The sequence below is a fragment of the Charadrius vociferus genome, unplaced genomic scaffold (genome assembly GCF_000708025.1).
Source record: "Charadrius vociferus isolate BGI_N301 unplaced genomic scaffold, ASM70802v2 scaffold401, whole genome shotgun sequence".
Lineage (NCBI taxonomy): Eukaryota > Metazoa > Chordata > Aves > Charadriiformes > Charadriidae > Charadrius > Charadrius vociferus.
The window spans coordinates 1,098,149-1,121,848 of record NW_009647746.1 but is presented as its reverse complement, the minus strand read 5'-3'; the positions used below and the strand labels follow the sequence as shown (position 1 = coordinate 1,121,848).

At 35.9% G+C, this 23,700-nt stretch overlaps 1 protein-coding gene across 1 annotated transcript in view; it reads right to left on the bottom strand.

Annotated features, from left to right (window-relative positions):
* NCAM2 (neural cell adhesion molecule 2) overlaps positions 1-22,596 on the bottom strand; it is a 305,551-nt gene extending 282,955 nt beyond the window's left edge. The window contains exon 1 of the mRNA XM_009882029.1: positions 22,545-22,596. Within this exon, the coding sequence (XP_009880331.1) occupies positions 22,545-22,596 (52 nt within the window). The remainder of the gene's footprint in view (positions 1-22,544) is intronic.
* Positions 22,597-23,700: the final 1,104 nt, after the last annotated feature.

The following is a 23,700-nucleotide window of genomic DNA, read 5'->3' as shown; positions in this document are numbered from 1 at the left end:
AAACAAATACCCAACCTACAAGAACAAGATATCAAAGGTCTCAGAAATATATTTATTCTCAAAGTTTTTGTTAGTTGTCTCATTTTAAAAGAAAACTTATTTAACCCTGGGTATTTTAGCACATGCTGGGCAGTGACTTAATCGTAAACCCCATTGCTTCCTCCTCTTCACCCCCCCCCACCTTTTCTACACCTGTAAGATTAAATCTATCTAGTGCTCAGTCAATAGAATCTGCATCACCAAACTATATTAAGTTCTCACATAACAGAAATCCTTTTCTTTTGAGGTAATGGATGTATAATTTTTCACTCTGCTACAATGCTTAACAATTGAGTAAACAGAGCCTACCAGAACAACTGAAATGCACGAGATCATCTGGTAACTGGGACCACCTGTTCCCTTGTGACCAGGATAACCATATTACCAATGAAAATGGAAGGGCTGAGCCAGTCTGGTGTACTTGAGAAGAATGCCAAAGCAACAGGCATGAAAAAAGAGCCACATGTTCCCCATGTTAATTGTTCAATATTGCAATGCATGGGGTTCAGCACCCAGTAAGAACTAAAGATGAAGGCTTGAGCCTTCATCATGGCACAGAAATACAACATGAGAATTTTCAGAGTCACTCAAATTTCTTTGCCTTCTGTATAGTTGATCCTCATATTTGTCACATACGGCTAACTTATTTCCTGTGCTGAAAAGGCTTCTACTGAATCTCAAAATGTCTTTCAGCTATACTGCCTAAAATCTCTCCAGAGATATAAAGGCCACAGAACTGCACCCTCAGACCTGTCCTATTTTTCCACTATTGTGACTGACAAAGTTACAACCTTTTGAGTACATTAAAGAAAGATCCTGTTAGAATATTGAACTGACTACTGCTTATTTCCTAGCTAGAGATGGGCATACAAGTATTTTTAATCCCCAAACTGATCATGCACACAGACTGCAAGTTTAATGACTTTCTGCTATTTGTAAGGACAAGATTCCTTCTTTCTCTTCCTCTGTATGCAGTGAAAACTTACAGACACCTGGAACTCAGCAATGTAGCTTCTTCCTCAACTGGGAGAAGAGTATAACTATCTTAACATGATCACAGATATAAAAAGTAGCACATGCTTTACTTGCTGGATGTAGATGTGTTCATATGATGGGTCACATCAAGTATTACAGAAGAGGTTCCTCCGAGCATTACAATATATGCATACCAGAATATTCAGATGATCTCAGTACCACGCTTTTACATTAATTTATTCTTGTTGGAATCAATTAAAGAATCCAAAGACAAACTATTTCTTTTCCAAAACCTTCAAATCACTACAATGTAGAAGAACTCTATTTTTGTATGTACCTTGCCAGCCACCTGGGTGAGCACAATATGAATTCTGACTTCTGTGGTTATTGACAAGGAAGCAATATTTAGCACTTTGAGTGTAAAAAAAATTTAAAAATATTATTATTAATAGATTGCTAAGTGTTAAAATTATGTAGACCGAGCTGTGGCTTTAATTTTAAACCACTATTAGCTTTACTTCACCACAAATATGGGCATAATTGGTACACAGAAGCAAAAGGGGCAACAAAGTCATAAACAACAGCATTACATATGTGAGCAATATAGATATGGTTTTAAAAGTAATATGGAACACAAACAGGAGTCCTAGGTATTCAGGGTAATCCCCAAAATATCCATTTAATTTAAGAAGCTATGCCTGTCACTAGCTTTTTATAAAATAAAGCTTAGTAACAGTTTCTAACTTTCCCAGAAATGCATAGTAGCTTAAGCAGTTGACATTTCAGTCTTATTAAAAGTATAGATGTACTTTTCTAAAATAGCGTAGCTACTTAATTTCAACACTGTATATATTCTTAATGAATTCCTGACCAAAAGTTTATATACCTTTTTAAGCCTAGAAAGTTAGGAAAAACCCCACAATGCTTCACACTACTCCCTGTAATAACACTGATATTAAAGAAAAGTGTGTTTCAACCCAAAGCACCAGGCACTATATTAAGACACACCATGAAATCCACTTGGATGAATTCCAAGATTGAGAACAACCAGAAAAGCAATTGAGTGTTTAAGAGTTCATCTGTCTTTCTGACATAGTATGGATTCAGTCTACCCCAAATGAAAACATCCTGGCAACATCAGCAATAAACTAGCAGTCCTAGTTTCACTCCTTTAGTAAATAAGTGGTAATGTAAAATTTTACCTCACTGTCCAGTCTTGACTTAGAGACCAGAGAAAGGTATGAAAAATGTGGTATATATTTAAAATGGTGATGCATAACCATGATCATTCAAAACACATTACATTTATTCATAAAGATTAGAATACACACAAAGAGTGCCAGACAAGGATATGCCATGGTAATTTCAGTTCATTCATAGCCTTTATGGAAGAATGCTAAAGCTCAAAATAAGGATTTTATGTCAGTTTGCTTTTCTTCCTCGGCCTTTGCTGAGGGTACTGAATAGCCTCCTTTATTTATAGGAGGATAGAATAGTTTAGGTTGGAAGGGACCTTACAGATCATCTAGTTCACACCTTCCTGCCATGGGCAGGGAAAGGGGAAGCTGTCTAAAATGTTCCAAAGCTTTCGCAGAAAAGAGGAAAAAAGTTTGTTACTGTACTTACATTTTACAGAAGTTTCTTTTATTAGAACCAGCCTATGAACGAGTCTTACCTACTGTACAATTAGAAATATTTCCTTAAACCTCAATAAGAATGTGGTGACATCCTGTAACTCCTAAACCATATGGTACATCACCCTAGGATACTTTCCACAATATTTGATTATACAGTTCTTTTTGGAGGTAGCAGCAAGCACATGGGTAAAGGTATATCACTTTATGAACACTCAGATGTTTAGATTTGCTGAATTTTTTCAGTATTAAAGTGAATAACAATATGAAAAAATCAAATTCCATTCCATAGCACAAGAACATTTATTAAATAGACATCTGCGAAGACTATCCATAAGTTCACAGCCTACCTGAAGCATCAAATTCAACTATTTTAGGGCTTAGAAGTCAGTTTATAGAATAAACTCCATTACCAACTCAGTTGAATGCATATACCCTATACTGGAGAAGCAAGAACATGACTTCAAACAAAAAAGTAGTTCAATTTTAGGGTAACAGCAGCAATATAAAATTACTTGCTTTCAAAGCCCCTTTTTCACAGATTAGTTCAGGTTAAAATAATTGGGGGGGAGGGTTACTTTGAGAAGAATCAGTAGGAAAAGACTTTGCAAAAGAATCTCTCACTTTCAGTCTAAGCAGTAACAAAATTGCTAAGAAAAGAGCACTGAATTCAGTGCATGTTATGAGTAATCAGATGCTAGAGTCAAAAGAGAAAGAAGTGTCCAGAAGTATTAAATTACACAGCTCTTGAAGTATTACATAATAAGATTCCCGAGCCAATACCAAAAGTGTTTTTTCTTTCCATGTTTCATAAGAATATCACAAGCTCCAAATACACACTATTTGAAGGAACTATTTATCTATGGAAAAGAAATGAATTTTAATATTATGTTTTATTCTATTATTTCAGATATCCTTACAACAGTGATAGAATGTATTACTAATCAATTTTTAAGAAGTAGTAAGTACTTACAAGTAAATATTTATTTGCTATCATTTTTTGCTCAAGTATTAACCTAATAATTGCTGGGTTTACTTTAAAAACTTTTCAAATATCTCATCAAGTCTACTATTGTCTACTTTGGAAACTGCCCCTTCAAAGTCTCCTTGTTGTTGTTTTCTCAATATAGGAAGCAGCAAAATTAAATCAAAAAAGTCTTGGTATCTTCTAGTATTGTGACTACACACACACACAAAAAAACCCTACCACACACACACCCCAAAACAACAACAAAAAACCCTGCATACCAACCAACACCACACAAGACTGATTCTGCTAAACTAAAAACTAACCACCGAGACATGCACGCAACTCAAGACATGGACCTGTGCAGAGCAAGTACGGCACCCGATGGGCTGCTACATCTAGAAGAGATGTTATACAGAAAGTGAAAGAGAGACAGGAGGCGTCACTGGGCTGCTATGTCCCTTCACCCCCGTACAAGTAAAGAGGAATACGCAGGCCAGGGGAGAAGCCTTCTTGCTTTCCCAAGACAACACAAAGCCTCAGACCTAGAAGTGGTATAATTTTCTGAGATAAGACGGGCAACTGGGGATCTGGTGGTCTGAAGTTCTGAAGAAATCTGAAGACATCGCGGTACCTGACTGAGGCTCTAAATTTCCAGCTAAAGAGCTCTGTCATTCAAATCAAACCTTCCTCACCAAATCTTCAATGTTTCTTATTTTATCACTTTTGCAAGATTAAAAAAGCTAAAAGTAATTATAGCTTTTTACAATAAAAATATTTGCAATTGATAAAGCAGGAAATTCTTCATTGCTTCAATTTCACTTTCATTAATGAGGATCGTTTTATCACTTTAGTTACCCTATAGCTGATACTACCAAATCTAACCAGTTAGAGCTGGTCAGTTCAATGGCTGCAGGCTGAAATACCCTACTATATAAACCAAGAAAGCAAGCAGACAATGAGCATCTAACTTTTTTTAATACAAATCTGATTTTTATAGCTTTTATATAATAACTAGCAATTTATTGATAAATTCAGAAATATATTATCAGCCTAGAAACTACTTGATGAATCAAAGAAAAACAGCAGCTTTTTTCCATGCAAAAGCTTAATATACAAAGAAAACAGAGCCTAATAGAAACTTTGACTCAGCCAATTCTATTAGATGAATGCAGCGTGACATAACATAGTATTCCCATATTTATGGCTTGTTAGAGAGATTGGCTGTTCTGCTAAAAATTATTTATATAATATTATCTGTAAATATTATTTGTCTTTTGGGGATTCTTTGCCTTTCCCCTTTCTTCCCCAAATTTGTATTTTATACATCTCACACTACAGAAAAATAAGGTTAGCACAACTAAACATTTTAAGTCTCACCACACATAAGTGATGCTTTCAGTGAGTATTTAACTACCTTGTGCCCTTTCTATTTAGTGCTTATAGACCACTATTTCTGTGGCCTATTAAGCCTAAGACAACTTCAGCGAAGGCAAATTCTTTAGTTCTCACCCAGAACAATCATTTAAGCAGTATTTCATCTACACACACAAAAAAAAAAAATAAAAAAACCAACCCTGCACACACATCAAGTAAAGGTCTGAGAACAGAGCGTGGACGTTGCCACAAAGATTGAACCTTCCTTTTAGATTGCTCACAGCCTATTCTTCACTTGGTCAATCTCTCTGGAGTACTCTTGAAATTCTAGATAGAGATGTAAATGTGTAACATTTAAGAGATTACTTTATTTGTTAAACAAAATAACCACTCAGCTTTGGATAACCAAATAATGATGTTTTTCTGTAAAAGCCGTAATCATACATAGCACTTTTCTTAAATATGGAACTGCTTCTATAACTTCAAATGTAAACCTTGTTCTTACAACGATGATATGAAAAGTCTGGTAGGAAAGTTCTTAAAAATATATTTTGATAAGTTGAATCTATGCTTATTGTTCTGAAAATGTTTCCTTTCTTTGCTGAGGAAAACTGGCAATTCAGCACTTCAGCAAAGAGGATTTCTTTGCAACAGACTACAAAAATATGCTTGAAGAAAACACATTATGCAAACTTTGCACAACCTAATCCATATTTTATAACTACAGGAATAAGCAGAATATAAATGTGGAACACTTGAGTGTTGACTTTACCCATCAAAATACCTGCATTGTTCTTTTTCAGGGCAGTAATGCAGGCATTAATACAGTTATGCTAACAGAGCTTTTGGCAACTGACTTGCATTTTGAAGGCACTTCTGCATGGGATACTTATCAGTTAAAGATCCATATAATGCTTACATCAAATTACATACAAGACACCATAGTTCAGCTTTAAAATATCTCACGCATATCTACAGGGGTTTTTAAGCAATAACTCATCTGATTTAACTAGCTATGATGTTATGTCTCTGTAAAGAAAACAAAAAGTACTCCAGTTCTGCTTGTTACTCCCTTGCTAGCTATGACATACTGCCACCAGGTGGAGATAATTTAATAAGAAGCTACCTATTTAAGTATAGAGACAGTGGGAGAAATTTCATAATCTAAAATTGTTATTGTAAATGAAAAATTGATGAAAAACAGAACCTGAACTAAACCACTTAACTCTGGCACATACTTTGTACCTACTGCCAATATTAACACATACAGAGGTCAAAACTTAACGAAAAGTATTCTGAAAAAAAATTCTTCCCAGATTTGAACTTAAATTCAGAACATACAGAAATTCATGACAAAGGCTCAGCAGCAGTCACCAAACCAGAGAGCCAGTTCAAACGCAATCCTGAAGTGTCATACTATTCTGCGTGAAGGAGGGTGTGTATATGTGAACAACCACTTAACAGAAACAAAAGAGAAAGTAATTTGAAGGAACCGGGTCGTGAGACCAGTTAGACAGAGCTGCTGCTTTTCTAGCATATCCAACAGAAACCAGACAAGTGTATATTTTAAGTGCTAGTAGTAGAAAAACCCTATTGTCAAAGACAATACACAGCTGCTCTCTTCAGAGACAGATTACAGTGTTACATGGGAACAGTACATTGCTGCCCTCAAGGTCTGTCACGCCACTTGTACCGCAGAGCTTCACAATGCAGCATGTACTTTGAGGGGAACACAGACATAAGCAAATACAACATTTAAATGATGCAATGGAGTCACCCGCCCTTTTCGTGATCTACACTAGCAATGCAGTCCACTCATAGGCACTTCCCTGCTTTAGGTAACAGGAAGGAAGAGTAAGCATTTCTTCCATCATTAAATCTTTTCTGGATGCAAGTAATATAGACAAGGAGGAAAAGGCAAAGAAGGCTGAGAAACAAGGAAGACCCCATATCAGCATTTGGCCCTCTGGAGATTTCCAGACACTGCAGTATCTAGAATGCATTATCCTCTTTGTAAACTTTGCCATTTTCCAAGGGCAGACACGAGCAGAAAAGATATACTACCAGGAGGATTACGAAGAGTTAGGTTGGTGGAGAAGTTCACAATTGGCTCCATGCCAAAGCAAAATTAAAAGCATCAAACCTTCAATTTAGCTTTACTACAAATTGTATAGTAAAGCAAAGATGGAGAGGTTCTTACATAAAATTAATAAACATTTTTCATATGTCTAGCTGTGGACTTACATAATTTTTCAGATACTTTGGATTACATACAAGCTAAAATTGGGCATCAGTCTTTTCTTCATATTTAGGATGTCATTCCCTACTCTTCATTACACTTTTGTTTTGGTTTACTCCTTCAGGACTTTAAAAAAATAAAGTCATCTTAGTAATTCCTCTTAAAAACACCCGATCTGCATTCTTCTTTTAAATTAATCTTGTCATATTATGTATTTGAGAGTGTTCTTTTTGCTTTAATTTGTAATACAGAATTCCCTCTCTGGGCAGAGAACATAATATGAAATATAATGATATCACGAGAGATATGAAGTCTTTTTAATTATACTGGGTTAACTTTTTTAAAACATAGAATTATGACATTGCAAGCAGAGAATAAACACAAACGAATTAACTTAAGATGTTTGCACTGTATTCCTTAGACACAAGGTTTAATATGTCATCAAATGAAGAATAAACTATCAAAGTGAAGAGCATGTGTTTCAGAGTTCTTTTTAAAAGCAGCACATTATTTCTAAATTAGAAGTCTCACTGAGTTAAACTTAGCCTAGCATATTTAGAGAATACAGGTGGAAATCCCGTGATTAGTATTTTGCAAAAAGCTAAAGATTCAGATCTAATAAGGAATCATTGACGAGATGTATTGACTAAGGACATATTTAATAGAGTTATGATGCCATTTAATTTGAGCCTGGAAAAGCATTTGAACATGAACCAGAACTAGAAACCAGATGTTTCCAGAAATTTGAGACCACTCAGTCTGTACTAAATACTAGAATAATAGGTATACAAAGTTTCCATGTAAAGAGTAGTTAAATGGAACCAGTAACAAATAAACATCTTCTGAACTTGCAAAAGCTCACCAAACTTACAAACTGTCATCCCTGTTTTCTTACGGTATACTGGGATACAAGGTTAATGCCCAAGCAAAAAGCAATTATTAGTTGATGAACAGGATTCAACAGAATTTGCAAAAGACTGGAAATTGTTGGCTGCCATAAATTATAACTAAAAATAAATTATATACTTTTCCAGATACATGAATAGTTTGATATACTTCAAAATGATATGAACTTAATATTAGTAGTGGCATCAATTTCTTTCCTCCATTGATTACAGGACCTTGCACTTGGCCTTGTTTAACTTCATGAGGCTGGCATGGTCCCACTTCTCCAGCCTGTCCAGGTCCCTCTGGATGGCATCTCTCCCCTCCAACATGTCAACTGCACCACAGAGCTTGATGTCATTGGCAAACTTGCTGAGCGTGCACTCCATCCCACTGTCCATATCACCAACAAAGACGTTAAACAGCAACAGTCCTAATATCAACCCCTGAGGAACGCCACTTGTCACTGGTTGCCACTTAGACATGAAGCCATTGACTACAACTTTGAGTGCAACCATCCAGCCAGTTCCTTATCCACTGGGTGGCCCACCTGTCAAATCCATGTCTCTCCAATTTAGAGACAAGGATGTTGTGCAGGACAGCGTCAAATGCCTTGTACAAGTCCAGGTACATAATGTCAGATGGCCTTCCCTTATCCACCAACGCTGTAACCCCATCATAGAAGGCCACCAAATTTGTCAGGCATGATTTGCCCTTAGTTAAGCCGTACTGGCTGTCACAAATCACCTCCTTATCTTCTATGTGCCTTAGCATGGTTTCAAGGAGGATATGCTCCATGATCTTGCTGGGCACAAAGGTGAGACCTAACTGGCCTGCAATTCCCCAGGCCTTTCCCCCCCTTCCCCCCCCCTTTTTAAAAAATGGGGGCTATGTTCCCCCTTTTCCAGTCAGCAGGAACTTTACCGGACTGCCACAACTTCTCAAATATGATGAATAGTGGCTTAGCAACTTCATCTGCCAGTTCCCTCAGGACCCGTGGATGTACCTCATCAGGTCCCATGGACTTGTGCACCTCCGGGTTCCTCAGCTGGTCTCAAACCTGGTCTTCTCCTACAGTGAGCAGTTTCTTATTCTCCCAGTCCCTGCCTTTGCCTCCTATTAACTTAGGCAGTGTGGCTAGAGCCCTTGCTGGTGAAGAACAAGGCAAAAAAGTCATTGAGTACCTCAAGTCTTGTCCACATCCCAGGTGACCAGGTCTCCTGTTTCCTTCTGGAGAGAGCTCACATTTTCCCTAATCTTCATTTAGTCACTGAACAGCTACTAGTGAAATGCTACCTATTTTTAATCTCAGATTTTGGACTTAATTAATCATTGCTAATTCATAATGAGAACATGACAGGAAAGAAAACAGTGTTAATTCTCATTGCTTCGTAAATAATTGCACAGATTTTACACTTCTGGAACTTCTAGAAACAATTTCCTGAACAAGTATGCTATTATTTACTGTGGATTATTTAAATTATTAACTGTTATTACATAATTAAATAGTTATTTTCAATATACTTTTTATGTAATACAAACTCAAAGTAGAAATTTCAGGGTTTAATTTCAAAAATAACTCAATTAAGAATGCAGGGGAACAGCACTTTCTTGGTAAAAGACTCTAGTATCCTTCTGTAGGCAAAGCATTACAATGCCCCCCTTCAAATCCCTCTACCTCCTTCTTAAAAATTACTTAGTTTTATACAACCATTATTCTAAAGGCTGTTCCACAATTTCCTTGCTCTTATGGAAGGAAGTAATCTTTACATTTTCAGACTAAAATTGTTCAGTCAGTTCAAACCCATTTGTTCCTGCACCAAGCACATACTTTAACTTAAATAAAGAATAATTCTCCTTCCTTCCACTTACCACCCTGGATTTTTTAGAGACTCCAAACATATCCCCTCTCCACTTTAAAGTAAACAAGCCCATTTTCTCTCATGCCCCAATGCCTTCTTTCTCATCTGGCACAAACATTTATTCTTGAAAATGGATCACCAGACTTGCATACAATATCAGAACAGATTTCACTGGAATCTGGGACAATGGCATAACTACATGAACAAATTTATTCATATTTGAAAGCTATATGAGATATATTTACACATATGTACAGTCTGGTACACTATTTGTGTTAGAGCAGCAAGCCTGTACTGGACAGACATCTATCTTCTACGTTTTAAACAAAGGTACAGCGTTTGCCACTGAATCTTCAGTTTCATTCAAGATCATGGGATGGAGATTACCTGCTCATTCATTTTGGCTTCCACTTGCAATGCAGAAATCTTCCTATCATTATGCCCACCATTCAGTTTCTCTTTGCTCTTTTTAATACCTCCTTACAAAGTCTTGGCATTGCAATAACTAATGTTGAAGATAGTGAATTCAAGAATGCATGGGATACCTCAGAATGCATTCCACAGTAACCAGCATGCTCAAGAAGAGTTACAAAAAGTAGCAGTAGGAAATTATGATGAAGGTGGTAGAGATTTCAGGAAGAACTGAAACGTTAAGTGTGTAACTTGAGGCAAAGGTAGTTTGTATATCAGACGGGAATTACTAGATATCAAATTGTTTTGTCTCCTAAGGCTAACAGATCTACCAAAAGATGAAGGGAGAGGGGAAATAAATAAAAAAAAAGAGAGGGGGGAAGAGTGCCAATCCTGTCTTCTACCACGCACACTGAGTAAGTTGAGGGTAGGCAAATAAATCCTGCTCGTGACTCACAACCACTATTCTACAGATATGGAAAATTATGCATTACAAATATAAAACGTTCTGGCTCACATATAGGGAAACCCACTGTCTGGAGTCCCTTTTTAAATGAAACTATACTCCTGTGTAAGAAGGAAACTAAGGGAATGAAGGTGGGGGCAACACAGAGCAGGAGGAATGAGTGCTAAAGGACTGGGACTGTAGATTCACAGTCTGTACATTAGGTGTAAGTACTGCTTTCTCTGTAGGCTGCACCACTATCAATGAGTTGAGAAGTAACATTGTATTCCACAAATCTATACAGAAAGTCTATGATTGCAGAGCTCTGCATAGACCATTTTTCCCCCTCCTTCACTTTCTTAAAGTACATAACTTTTATTTTAAAGTAAAAGTTAAGCAAATTATAGATGTTTCCACAAGTTTCTTTGCAGTTAAAAATTCTCCCAGCAGCATAGTTCACTGTCAATCACTGAAGTTCCTCTTCCAATTCAAAGCACATATTCAATATGATCCCAATTTGTGTTTTCCAGTGGAGGTTTTTTTGGTTATTTTTACATATAACAATAAGTTTCCTCCTCCTTAGATTACTGACATTTCATTGTGTGGTTCCCTCCATCTTTGCTCTAACAGGACATTCAAACCTTTCACTTACTGCAACTTGAAAGCAACAGGGCTCAAATGAACTACTCAAAAAAAACCCCAAACGAATCTCTGCAGACTTCTAGCACCTGTCGTCATTGTGATAAAACAACTGAATCTGTGCTTATGTAAAATATTGAATATGACACCTGTTACAACAGTCTCTTTTGTCTTCATTTACTACCAGTATTTTCATTTCATGTTAAGCTCAACAAGACAGACTACACAAAAATACATCTTTTAAAATAAAATTATAGAAAAAAATCTTACATATACTAAAATTGCAGTTTTAATTGCAAAACTTTTCTCCTGGGATACTTGATCTAAAATTTAGGGGAAAAAAGGTCAATATGAAGCTTAAAGAACTAATTAAATACACTGTGGTTTTAAAACGTTTAGCAAACTTCACATTTCACTTGCAGAGGAGAGTTTGAAAAAAGTAATATAAGCAAAACATGAACATAATTTTTTTGTGACTTGGTGCAAACAAAATGACAATAATTTGCAAATGTATGTGAGGAGGAAGAGTATCATTAACTCACCCCTCTAAACTGTGACATTGCACTTTGCTGTAGATGGTAATTTTCATACTCTCAGGTTCTCTGAATAAGATAAGGCATTTTTCTTTCCTGTGATATTCTTTTTCTAACTAAGATCTCAGATATTGTTCTAACAGTTTGAGAGGATTATCTTGTAGGGTGGTTTTTTGGGCATCGTTTTGCTTTTCACATGAGTGAAACAGATGCTTAAATATTGAATTATATAACCTTTTATTGAAAATTGCCTGTAACTGACCATAATTTCATCAGATAACTTCATTATCCAGTGATCTGGCATGTTTTGATTTGAAGAATCACCAAAGTATTTTTGTTTACCTAGAAATCCCTCCTAGAACTGATTTTTTTTTTCCTTTCTCTCAGTAGTTTTAACAGCCTGAATATTTTAGATACAAAATGTACAGCACTTCCCTCTCATTTAAGCTGTTCCTGCCTTTTAACTAGCTGTTAACTAGTCAAGAAACAATGAACTGTATTTGTTACAGCTGACACATTCAAAAGTTAATCGCTGACATAGATTTGGCAGCTATCCCAGTACAGGAAGAAAAGAATGTATGGATTAAAGCTACTTTGCATTCTGGTCAGAAACACACACTAGCAACATGACAACGAACTTTGCACTCAAAAAGATCCCTCTTTTAGAAGGCTGCATTAAAGACTGAGATTAAATAAAACATCTCATTTACCAAAGTGACAGATTTGGTCTGTAAAATCAACAATCAAGATTAGAAAAATCAAGGTACCTATCACACGCAACAAATTGTAACTTCTAATAAAATTATAACTGCGGGGGGGGAATGAAACAAACCCATTTTCATTTGAGTAACAAAAAGGATACCTTTTTCTAAGATACCCACATCATTCTCAAGAAGTATTTAAATGAGACACAAACTTACAAGCATTTACAGTTTTCATGTTTCACAAACAAATATGATGTACCTCTTTGGAGAAGATGCTAATTAAAAAGAAAGATTATAAATTAAATTTAAAAGTATATTAAAGATCCAACTGAATAGAGAAATTGAAACTATTCTCAAAAAAACACACACACACAAAAAAAACAAAACAAAAACAAACCAACTGACAAAGAAACCCCAAATGCCCTTGTATCTCTGACCAAGTTGCACTACCTTCCTGTATGGAGTTACTCTGGTAGTAAATGCTATCAATATTAATCATAATTTAACTTGTTTAGCTTAGTGTAGGTTATACTTTTCTTCATCTGAGTAGTCCTTACAGGAAAGGAGGAACATGTACTTTTTCACCCTGTGGAACCCAGGAGAGGAGCAGTGCATCTTAGACCCCTAAGGGACCTCTGCAGAGCCACTGCAGAGCCACCCGTCTGTGTCTCTTCATGCTATCACCATGGCTGCAGGCAGGGAAGTTTCCCAAAACGTTCCTTTCAGAAACAGAACAGTGAACAAAATCCCAGCACTAGGCAAGTTAAATGGAAGTCATGTTACTGACTTCAAAGAACCAACTATATATATCCATTTGGAAGACGCATCATCGTTTCTGCAAGTCATATATGGGGACGAAGTGTAAGTATGAATATTCATAGACACTCAGAAGGAGGTAGTGATTGATTTTATAACATGATTGGTTTTAAATATGTAATTTCAACAGCCCTTACATATAGGTGTAAAGCTTAACGTTGAGTCTCAAGCTCTCTACATTGCCAATGATTAAAACACAAATAAATCCTGATGTATTAAAATATATCTAGTTATACATGAGTTAACTGTACACAAGTACAGCTACATTCTCTGTACCTCTTCTTTCCACAATCTCCTTCTTGTTCTTCTGCTATTCTTTCCAAGTCTTTGAGACCTGACTTTAAATAAATTATGCCGCTGTTTATACAGCTAATCCAATTTGCAGCAATAGATAACCTCTTATGTGTACAAACAATGCAGGGAACACAGATTTTGCCCTTCTAATTACTCTGTTCTCTCATTTGTGCTATGGGATCAGGGAATGGGTGTTCCAATCAGCATTTCAGAGCCCTCCCTATTTTTACTGTGTGGATTACAGAATTGCCACAGGTTACACCAGCATTTGGCACCCTGTAAAATGCTCACTCAAACATTTGCATAAGCAACATTAATGCCTTTAATGCTTTAAGTAACATTGTTAATGTTAACAGATGATGGAATTGATATTATTATTTTGCTATTTCTATATTTGCTACTAATATTACCAGTAATTAATTTGGCATTTTTGTACTAATATTTCAATGTGATGAGGATCTTACAAAGACAGCTATGTAATGCCATCCCACATTTAATTAAAATGAAACAAAACTCAGGAAGACAAAGGTAGGTCCACCTTCTTCCCAAAAAGAGATACAAAAACCCAACACTACAGATATCCAGTCTGGCAATTTTCGTAAATGGAGTTCGCAGGAAAGAAGAAAAAAAGCTTAGATTCTGAGCCTATCAATACTGACAGCATCTTTCTCACCCAATTTCATCTACTTAAAGTGTTACCAGTCCAACGTTCACAACCAGCCTTGAACACCAAAACAGCCTGTTTGTCCACAGAAAGAAAACAATTTGGTTATTCATTTTCATTCTTCAAAGAGATAAATGATGACAGCTATTATTTCAAAACTAAAAAAAAAAAGTAATTTCTGATGCAGCGTCAGAATACTGAGTGGGGAACATAAAAGAATTTAAATACAGATATTACAGAATCTGTATGGTGTTTTTTTTGGTTTTGTGTTGGGGATTTTTGTCTGTTTTCCTACCCCCCAATTTAATTCTCCACCAAAAAGCACATTTCTATTTTGTTTCCTTGTCTTCCTAAGAAGAAGAACCAAGCATTGCACTTGCTAATCCTCAGCTTTAAATAAGGATTTCTGGGGTTACTCCTTAGGATCCTAAAGAAATGCCAAGTCATCACACCCACCAAATACTCTAGCCTCAGATAAAGCCTATTTAAGACAGAGCTACTGGAATCAGCATGCACACCCCTAAAAAACAACAGTGAAATTGGTTTACAATCACTGCATATTTTCATGCCAGTTTTGACTCCATATCTTATCATAAAATAAAAGCAGGGTTACTGTTAAAACACTGGAATGAAATCGGGACATCTGGTTCAATTCTGGATTCACAGTGGACTTTGTCTGACCTTGATCATGTTTCTTTATGTTTCATTTCACATCAATGAAATGGGGAATCTCAGTACAATTAAGGAGAAAAAAAAACAAAAAACAGAACAACAAAAACCACCAAACCAAAACACAACAACAATGAAAAAAACCAACATCCACAGGGGCACAGGGGCATGACTTCTCTCATTTCACATTTTGGCTTTAATGCTAACAGAGAAAAAAAACTTTAGCAAAAAAAAAAAAAAAGGGCAGTAAAATTCAAGTATTTCTGTTTCACAGACTATGGCAGAACCAAAACAAAATCAAACATATCAAGGATTACTGTCTAAGATACAACATTAACATCTCCCTTTTCTTTCTGTTGCCTGAATTAGTTGGTTCGAGAATATGTTGGGCCATATTAACAGCTAAAATTCCTGAGGCACAAGTTATTTGTATTAAGTCACAAAGCTTCATAATGGGACAACACAGGTTTTCTGCCTGCTAGCAGTGTTATAACAAGAAAACTATAGTTTCTTGTACTTCTCCATGGAATCTTTCTCCTCTGTGTAAATATTATATCTATTAGATTGGATACCAACCACTTCTAGACAATACATCTGATCTAATCTCTGACTTTATTTGTATGACAAACAAAAATACACAGTTTGATTGAAGATAAAGTAATGACTTTTAAATTTAAAACACTTTTCAGGTATTACTGATTTAATAAAGCTGGGATTTTCTTTCTCACTAGTAGCTCATGTCCTTTCAGTTACACCAGTCCAAATCTGGTACTGGACTGTCTTCCAAAAGGATACTGTTTGACTCTTACTTCAGGAATACAAACTGCATGAGCACTCAGAACTATGTGCCATAAGTGCCCCTAATAAAGTTAGAATAGAGGTCAGGATGGCTTCCTAGAATTTATGGAAAAACATTGAGTGTCCAAAAAGATCATTCAACTTTTAGGGTATCACTCTAAAGACTTGGAACATGGAATTGAATTTATTGCTCTGTGTTACCTCTCCTCTATTTAGGTCATATATGCACAGCTGTGTACCAAGCTAGCTGTGCCTATGACATCAGCAGCAGAAATGCTAATAAGTATGATGCAGAGACACCTTAACTCATCTTAAGGCTGGAAACAACACACATATGTCAACACGGTCACAGACTACAGCAAACGAAAGTATTCATTTGGAGTCAGAAGTCCTCCTTCAGTTCTCCAGTCCCTGACAGGAGTGGGTACTCTGTGCCATAAGGACAATGCTGTGCCATTTAGATTTACTGGTTTAGATTCTCATTAATTTGAGGATCTTTGCACCGTCCTGCCTTTATCTTACTGTGGGCACATCAACACAGTCTTTGGCAGGCAGATGCACGCCCTGAGTCGGCCAGATGCAACCTAATGGCAATTTGTGCCTCTGTAATTACCACAACACTATGCTAATGTTAATAAGCCGTAACAACAGTTTGTTCAAGCACTGGTAGTTTCAGTTTTTGATTTGGAGCTAGCTTGTCTTCAGTTAACTAGGAGCATGAGCAAGGAGAGTCTGCATCCGCATAGAAGAGAACAAGTGGACATACCTGCTAACTTAATTCCCTGCTCTTCCAATGGTGAGGCTGGAGGTGTTGTGAGGATTTGTACACTTCATATTGAGAATTCCTCAGTATGTTATTGATACGGAGTGGTATACATGTTCCAAAGATGAGTATACAGAAGTAATTTTAGACTTCATTGGTAATACTGAACAGATAATTATGGCAAACATTATTTAGTAGAACCTTATAGAAGAAAAAGTGGTCTTCACTTCTCTGATCTGCAGAAACTATTTCTAAAGTAAAAAAACAGAAAGTCTCCACCCTCATTTAGCTTTCTTTAGCTTCTCTCTTCAGGCTAGCAAAGATGCCATTTGTGTCAGTTATGATAATAGATTTTACATGTGAATATCTATACATTATGACAGTGAATTAACAGACCATGTAATTTTCAAGAGAGGGGTACTGTGCTCTGATAACAAAAAATGTGTTTTACTTGTTACTTGTAATTACCAACAAATCACGTACGTCACTTTTCAATTGAATCAGCCGTTTTTATTGCCAGGTTGTAAACTGACCATTTGCATTACCAAATCTAAGAGGTGGGAGTCAAAAGTTATACCACTGAAATATTTACCTCCCTAACACCATACCTCAAAAATTCAGCTTAGATGATGCAGCTACACTGCACAATGCAAGTGAATGGAAACATTGCTAGAGAAGAGAAATTCTGCCAAACGGATGTAGGGCAAAGCTCAGTGTTAACTCAATGAATCTGAGAAGGTTAACTGTTTCCACTCTCATTTTACTTCTTGTAAGACAGCTGGACCCCAAGAGTATTTTTCTAATGTAAAAACTAGAATAAAACAATTCTTTACGTAATCAGGAATCAAGCCTTACACAAAGATATTTCTCGAACAATTAAGCTCAGACTGATAATACAAATGTTTGTGGGTTTTTTTTTATAAAAGTGTTTACTATGAAAAGCAGCTTTGGTTTTACCATGCACCCCCCGCTCCCCCCCCCAACAACTGCTTATAAATGATTATATTCTCATTTTTGCTGTTTTAGTAATTCTTTGTCATACACATGTACAGCTATTTTTAGGACTAAATTTTAGAAAAACCTCAGGTAACACAATTTTAAGATATTACTTTTTAAACTTATTTGATAATTCAAGCAAAATAAGCTTGGAACACACATATATTTGCAAATGTCGCTACAGTGTGAATGGAAATATGAACAGCAGAGCTATTCTAGGTTTTTATGAATCTAATGAACACTTGTGAGAATGCTTATATTACCTCTTCCCGACATTTTAAAAACCTCATAATAGCCTATTTGCAAGAGAAGTGATCAAGGTTTCCCAAGAGTCAACAGCAGGTAAAAAGAATAGAGTCAGATGTTAACAGAAAATGACACCACACATCATGTCATGACTTCTACAAACATGGCTGTTAACAGTGTTCACTCTATCTCGAGGCAACAGTCCAATTGACCTTTGTTCAGTCTTCAATTTTCTTATGACAAAAACCACAACCCAGCACTGAACACAGAAGGCCTGTCATGCATAAGATACCTCTAAGTAAGGCTTGTCTTCCAGTCTTAAGAGTAAAATCTTTTAGAGCCATTATGTGAAACTTGGTATGATACTTTAAAATACACCTGGACTACGAAAAACGAATTTTATTTTTTACCCCCCTCCCCCCCCAAAAAACAATACAAACAAAAAAAACCCCACAACAAACAGTGACCAAGGAGAGATATGTCTCTTCTTTGAGGAAAACATACACCTTCAATAAATATTAGGCATCCCTGCCTTCCCGCTGCTTGAGTTTCCCCCTCCCCCCCCCCCTTTTTTTTTCCCTGATCAAACGTTGACAGATAAAGATGTTACTTCTTTAACACTTGCAGGTCACTTGTAATAGATTCAGTGTGGTTAGGAACAGAAAAAGATTTTCTGCAGGCCTAACTGTCATTGGCTTGGGTGTAAACAGAGACTACCTAGAAACCTTTTGGGACTGTATTCAGTGGGCTTCATAGTCTGGAAAATAGTCACAAACACATTTAAAGCAATGGTAACATTCACTAATCACAACTAAAAAAAAAAAATCAATTAAGATTTCTTTAGAATAGCTTTTATAGTATTTATATAGTCTTTAGTATTTACGAAGTCTCTTACAATTTTTCACTCCACTCAATGGCTACAGGTGTCTTTCCTGGTTTAAAATGGGCAGAGAAGAACAAAGAACAGAACTCCATCAAACAGCAAAAGGACTTTTCTCTTGAAAAGGAATGTTTCTTGGTTTTGTTTGGTTGTGGTTGTTTGGTGGTTGTTTTTTTTTAAATGAGATCCTGTGTAGATAAAAATACAAAATATACAATTCATAGGAAAGTGTATTTCTTTTCATCAACTCTTTTTCCTTCTCCAGGAAACAAGTTTCCCCAGACAGATCTGCTCTTACATATAGCAGGTAAAGTGTTCATTCATGTCCCAAGGAGAAAAAAAAGAACAAAAAAGAAAACACCACCCCAAAAATCAAAAAGTCTCAGTGTGGCATGTAAACAGTTGTGCAGGATCAAACAGGTGAGTCCTGAGGTTTTAGAACACGCTTTGGAATCTTTTGAATTATACTAGTGTTTGCAAAGGATACAGAAAAAGTGAATCTAAGATCAAAATTCATTTTAAAATTAGCAGCATGTAAGCAAATCATGCACTCAGAACTGTACCATGTACTGAGAACTAAAACCCACCACCATGACATTAAACAAACATCTGTAAATTTACTTCCAAGAATGGTAAAATCAGAATAAATCTACCATGAGTTTAGGAGAACATCACCTAAGAGAGAGTTCTCAAACCCAGCAATGTAAATTCTGTATGTACGCAGGCTATATAATCCAAAGACATTCACAGAAATTAATGTAAAGGTGCTGGGGAGGTTTACGTCAACTAAATGCTAAAAGCTGTTGAACCCAATGTGCGAAACTGCCATAAACTGGCACAAATCCATTTAACATCTGATCACTCATACAGTACACTTACAGACCCACAGGCATGACTTGAATGCTGAAGGTCTAAGGAACAATTTTGACTAGTATCACAAAGCCACAGACCAAAACAGAAAAGTAAATCAAAACTCTCAAAACCACAAACAAAACCAAATGATGAATTTTTATACTGAATGGTAAACACAGCTATGACCTGGACTGCAACAACTAAGTGACCACAATGACTAACTGTACAAAGCTCAACTTTCTCATATGTTCCCAGAGGAAGAAAATGAAATCAGTAGCTTACAATACGTCTTTGGTTTTATTATTAAAAAAACAAAGAAAAAAAAATCCTTTTTGTCTTGCATACTATCTTGAATAGAACCTGGTACAACAGAACATCCCTTTAGTTCTTCTGTGCTCTTGGATTAGCCCCACACTTTTTCCGCACTACTTTATAAACAAGCCTGCTACTTAAAAATACATAAAGTCAGAGCCTGATTTTTCTATTCTTTACTAAATCAAAATTCCCCACATACTCACACGGGAGTTATACAACTCCTGAAAGCTTCAATCAGATCCTGAAAGCTGCAATCAGTGCAACCCCCGAAACAGTACTCTTGGCACACAAGTCTCCCATCAACTTCAGTGGGAGTTCCATGGCTGCAGGGTGTGCGCAGTTCTGTCAGCGAAACTCATCTCGCATAACATGATATTCTTAAACTATATAGGCTAGAGATAAATGTAGCATTCGTATTATACCATAGACAGTCTTCACCAGAAAAAGTCAGCATTTGTTTTTTCATAAGTCTAAAGCTAGGGTATTATTCCCCAGCACAAAAAGCGCTGGAGTACATGAATTATTGCATTATTTATTACTGACGGCAATGCCCAGTTGGGTATAATTCATCTTGAATTTCAAATCCCAGACAAAATTTACAAAATTTGAATTCAGGAACAAAAAGAAAACAGAAAGAAACAAAAGCAAACCTTCTATTGTGAAATACAGATGTCTGATAGAAAAAAACATTCAGATGATTAGCAAAAAGCACAGTGTTTCAATGCTGTGCAGTTTTATATCTATAAATATTTATTATTGTTATATACACAAATAAATCATTTAAGGCTGCATTTTTTTTTTAAGAGTAGTTTCTTCCACTTGCTTACATCTCTTTGTAAGTGAGAAAAAAAATTCAGACATTAAAAAAAATAAAAGGGTTTTGACACCCAAGCATCTGATGTTTTTAAGTTTTCCCAGAAACAGAGGGTTTTTTTGTTTGAGGGATTGCAGTTTTTTGGTGGGTTTTTTTGTTTTGTTGGGTTTTTTGTAAATTAACAAATATCATCTAGTGACACCAGCAGAATATGCAACGGGTACCAACGCAACACTGGCAATTCTTACTGTGTTAAGAAGTAATATCCACTATGTAACACCTCTTAATGGATAAGAAACACTCAAATCATTATATTTTGCAGAAAGTATCATTCAGCAATATGAAAATTATTTTTCCCTTATGTCTTGAGAACCTTTATAGGAAGAATGTCTTAGAAGCACATCAATTGAAGGGATCTCCTGGGACATTCTGGGGATCCATTACATGTAATTCTTTTATAAATTAATAAAGGATCATCTTAAGAATAACCATACTTCTTCCCTCTCACTCTTATAATGCTCCACAGTCACTGCTTTTTTGGCCAGAAATTAATTTTCATCCTGAAGGTGGGGTTTTTTTGTAACCAGTTTCTATCCCTTTACTCATATTTCATGCTTTCCTTTCAAGTACCTCTGCACTGTCTGTGTGTTCATGCCTGGGATTCATCTTCCTAGCAATCAAATCTCCCTCAGAATTCATTTTACCTGTGTAACTGCTCAAACGTTTTTAGCCCGCACCCCCTTGCAAGGCAGAAATTGCAATACTGATTACGATGCAAAAGAAATACTTATGAACAAGGAGGGTTTTTTTTACAATTGGCCTAATGCAGATCAGCTTAACATTCAAGTACTTCACATATTATCAGTTGTTAAATTACGATAACTGTTACCAAAAGGCTAGGAAAATTAAAAAATACTAAATAAAGGGTAGGAAAGAAACACCAAACACAACAAAAAAATGTAATTAAATTGCTGGAAAGTCCATGAATATAATATGTAGTTCTGAGCCCATCACACAAGAGATGGGCATCTTCTCTATGGTACATACAATTATGAATGACATGGAAGAGTTGAACAAGGAATTAGTATTACTCCATTACTTACCACACAGCAACTAAGGGACTGAACATTATTTTTATCAGGCTTTTTTCAGCATTTTTCCCTTGTTTAATTTGTTGACACAGTGTACCAAGTAGATCAAAGTATTGACAGGTTTAAGAACAAATTCATACAACAAAGATCTGCCAAGACTATTAAGGAAGATCACATAGATATAACCTGACATATCCCTGAGCGTTGTAGGGTGCACTGACAAAAGTATCACACTGTTCTTGTTCTGTACTTACTCTGTTTCTTTATGACTCTTGCCTTGAGTTTCTGTCAGATCGAGGTCATTGGAGTACATTAATCTTTGTTCTGATCCAGTAAGCATGGTAGTTTATGTGTATGAGATGTTCAAGAACTTTAAAAATAATGCTATATTATTTTACTCCTGTTAACTGGTGTTCAGTACATTTAACTCATCCCCCTTTTCTACCCTCTACCCCATACCCTTGATCTTTAGTTTATTTTGCTTTAACTAATTAAGATAACAGAGTAACAAGATATTGACATAACATTGTAGTTCTGATTAAATCTTTCCTGTCATAACAAATAAGAAAGTTCATTTTGTGTGATCAAAAGAAAAACTATATATAGAATTCTATTCATAGTAAGAGACAGCACTACCTCTCCCAACCTGTTTATATCCATCAGCAACATAGCCCACAAGGATCTCCATACGCGGCTTTATGTCTCTCTCTTTTTAAATACTTTATTATTTTAATTATAGACCTGACTTTATACAAGTCAAATTCAGCTGCAGTACAAAGCCCTACAAAGTTAATGGGTTTGAAATGACTTGCAGCTTGACTGGATATGGTGGAACGTGTTTTAGTAGCAGGAAAATGGATGGCAGTGATTTTGTTTTCAAACTGAATCCGTAGTATGCTCTAAATGGCACCGCTTGGGCAAAGTGATGAGGAAAGCAACTTTTTGTATGAATTTCATATATAAATTCCAAGTATGAATTCCAGCTCATCACCAGTGAAACAACTGGTATTGTTACTTAGGCTACAACTGCAATGTAAACAATCAGTTTAATATTAGCTAACTGGAAAGGTCATTTTGAAAGGGAATTTTAATTCATACCCTAAGTTATTCATATGCTACAGGTATAATATGTATTACTTTGAATTTTGCTGAATTATGAAATTATTCATCAGCCTTTGTCTGCTGTTTAGCAATACTACTCATGTAATTAGAACACTAAATAAATACCAGTGTACTCTTCTAAAGTCACAATAAAAATTTAGGTAGGAGGAAAAAATATAACTGGGCAAAGAAAAAAAAGAGCCACTTCTACTCCCCTATCTTCTTCATTTTTTCTGGAAAAGAGCCACTACAGCTTCAATAGACATAAATTAACATGTCAACGTTTTATGCTTTTTTATGGAAAGTTAGCTCTTGAAGAAACTTATATACTACTTGAATAAGAGAAAATTTATTTCAGTAACAATAGGCAGGACCAATAAAGAAGCTGACTAAACCCCCACAGTACTTAATATTGCTTCCAAAGTTTATCTGGATGTTATCCATCCCCCAACTGGCTATTTCAGGTAAGATTATATTTGGATCATGGAAACTGGTGGCAAATGACAGCCTTGGTTATGAGATCTCCAGCCTTACCAAAATTATTTGTTCAAACAGGTTTTTAAAAGACTTAATCTCTTCATCCTATTTGAAATGCTCCTTGTGTATTATATTAAAGAACAGATAAAAATCAAACAACTGTTTTTTTCTTCTCTAAAAGGAGTGGAAAACAAGTCAAACATTTCAGAAGGTG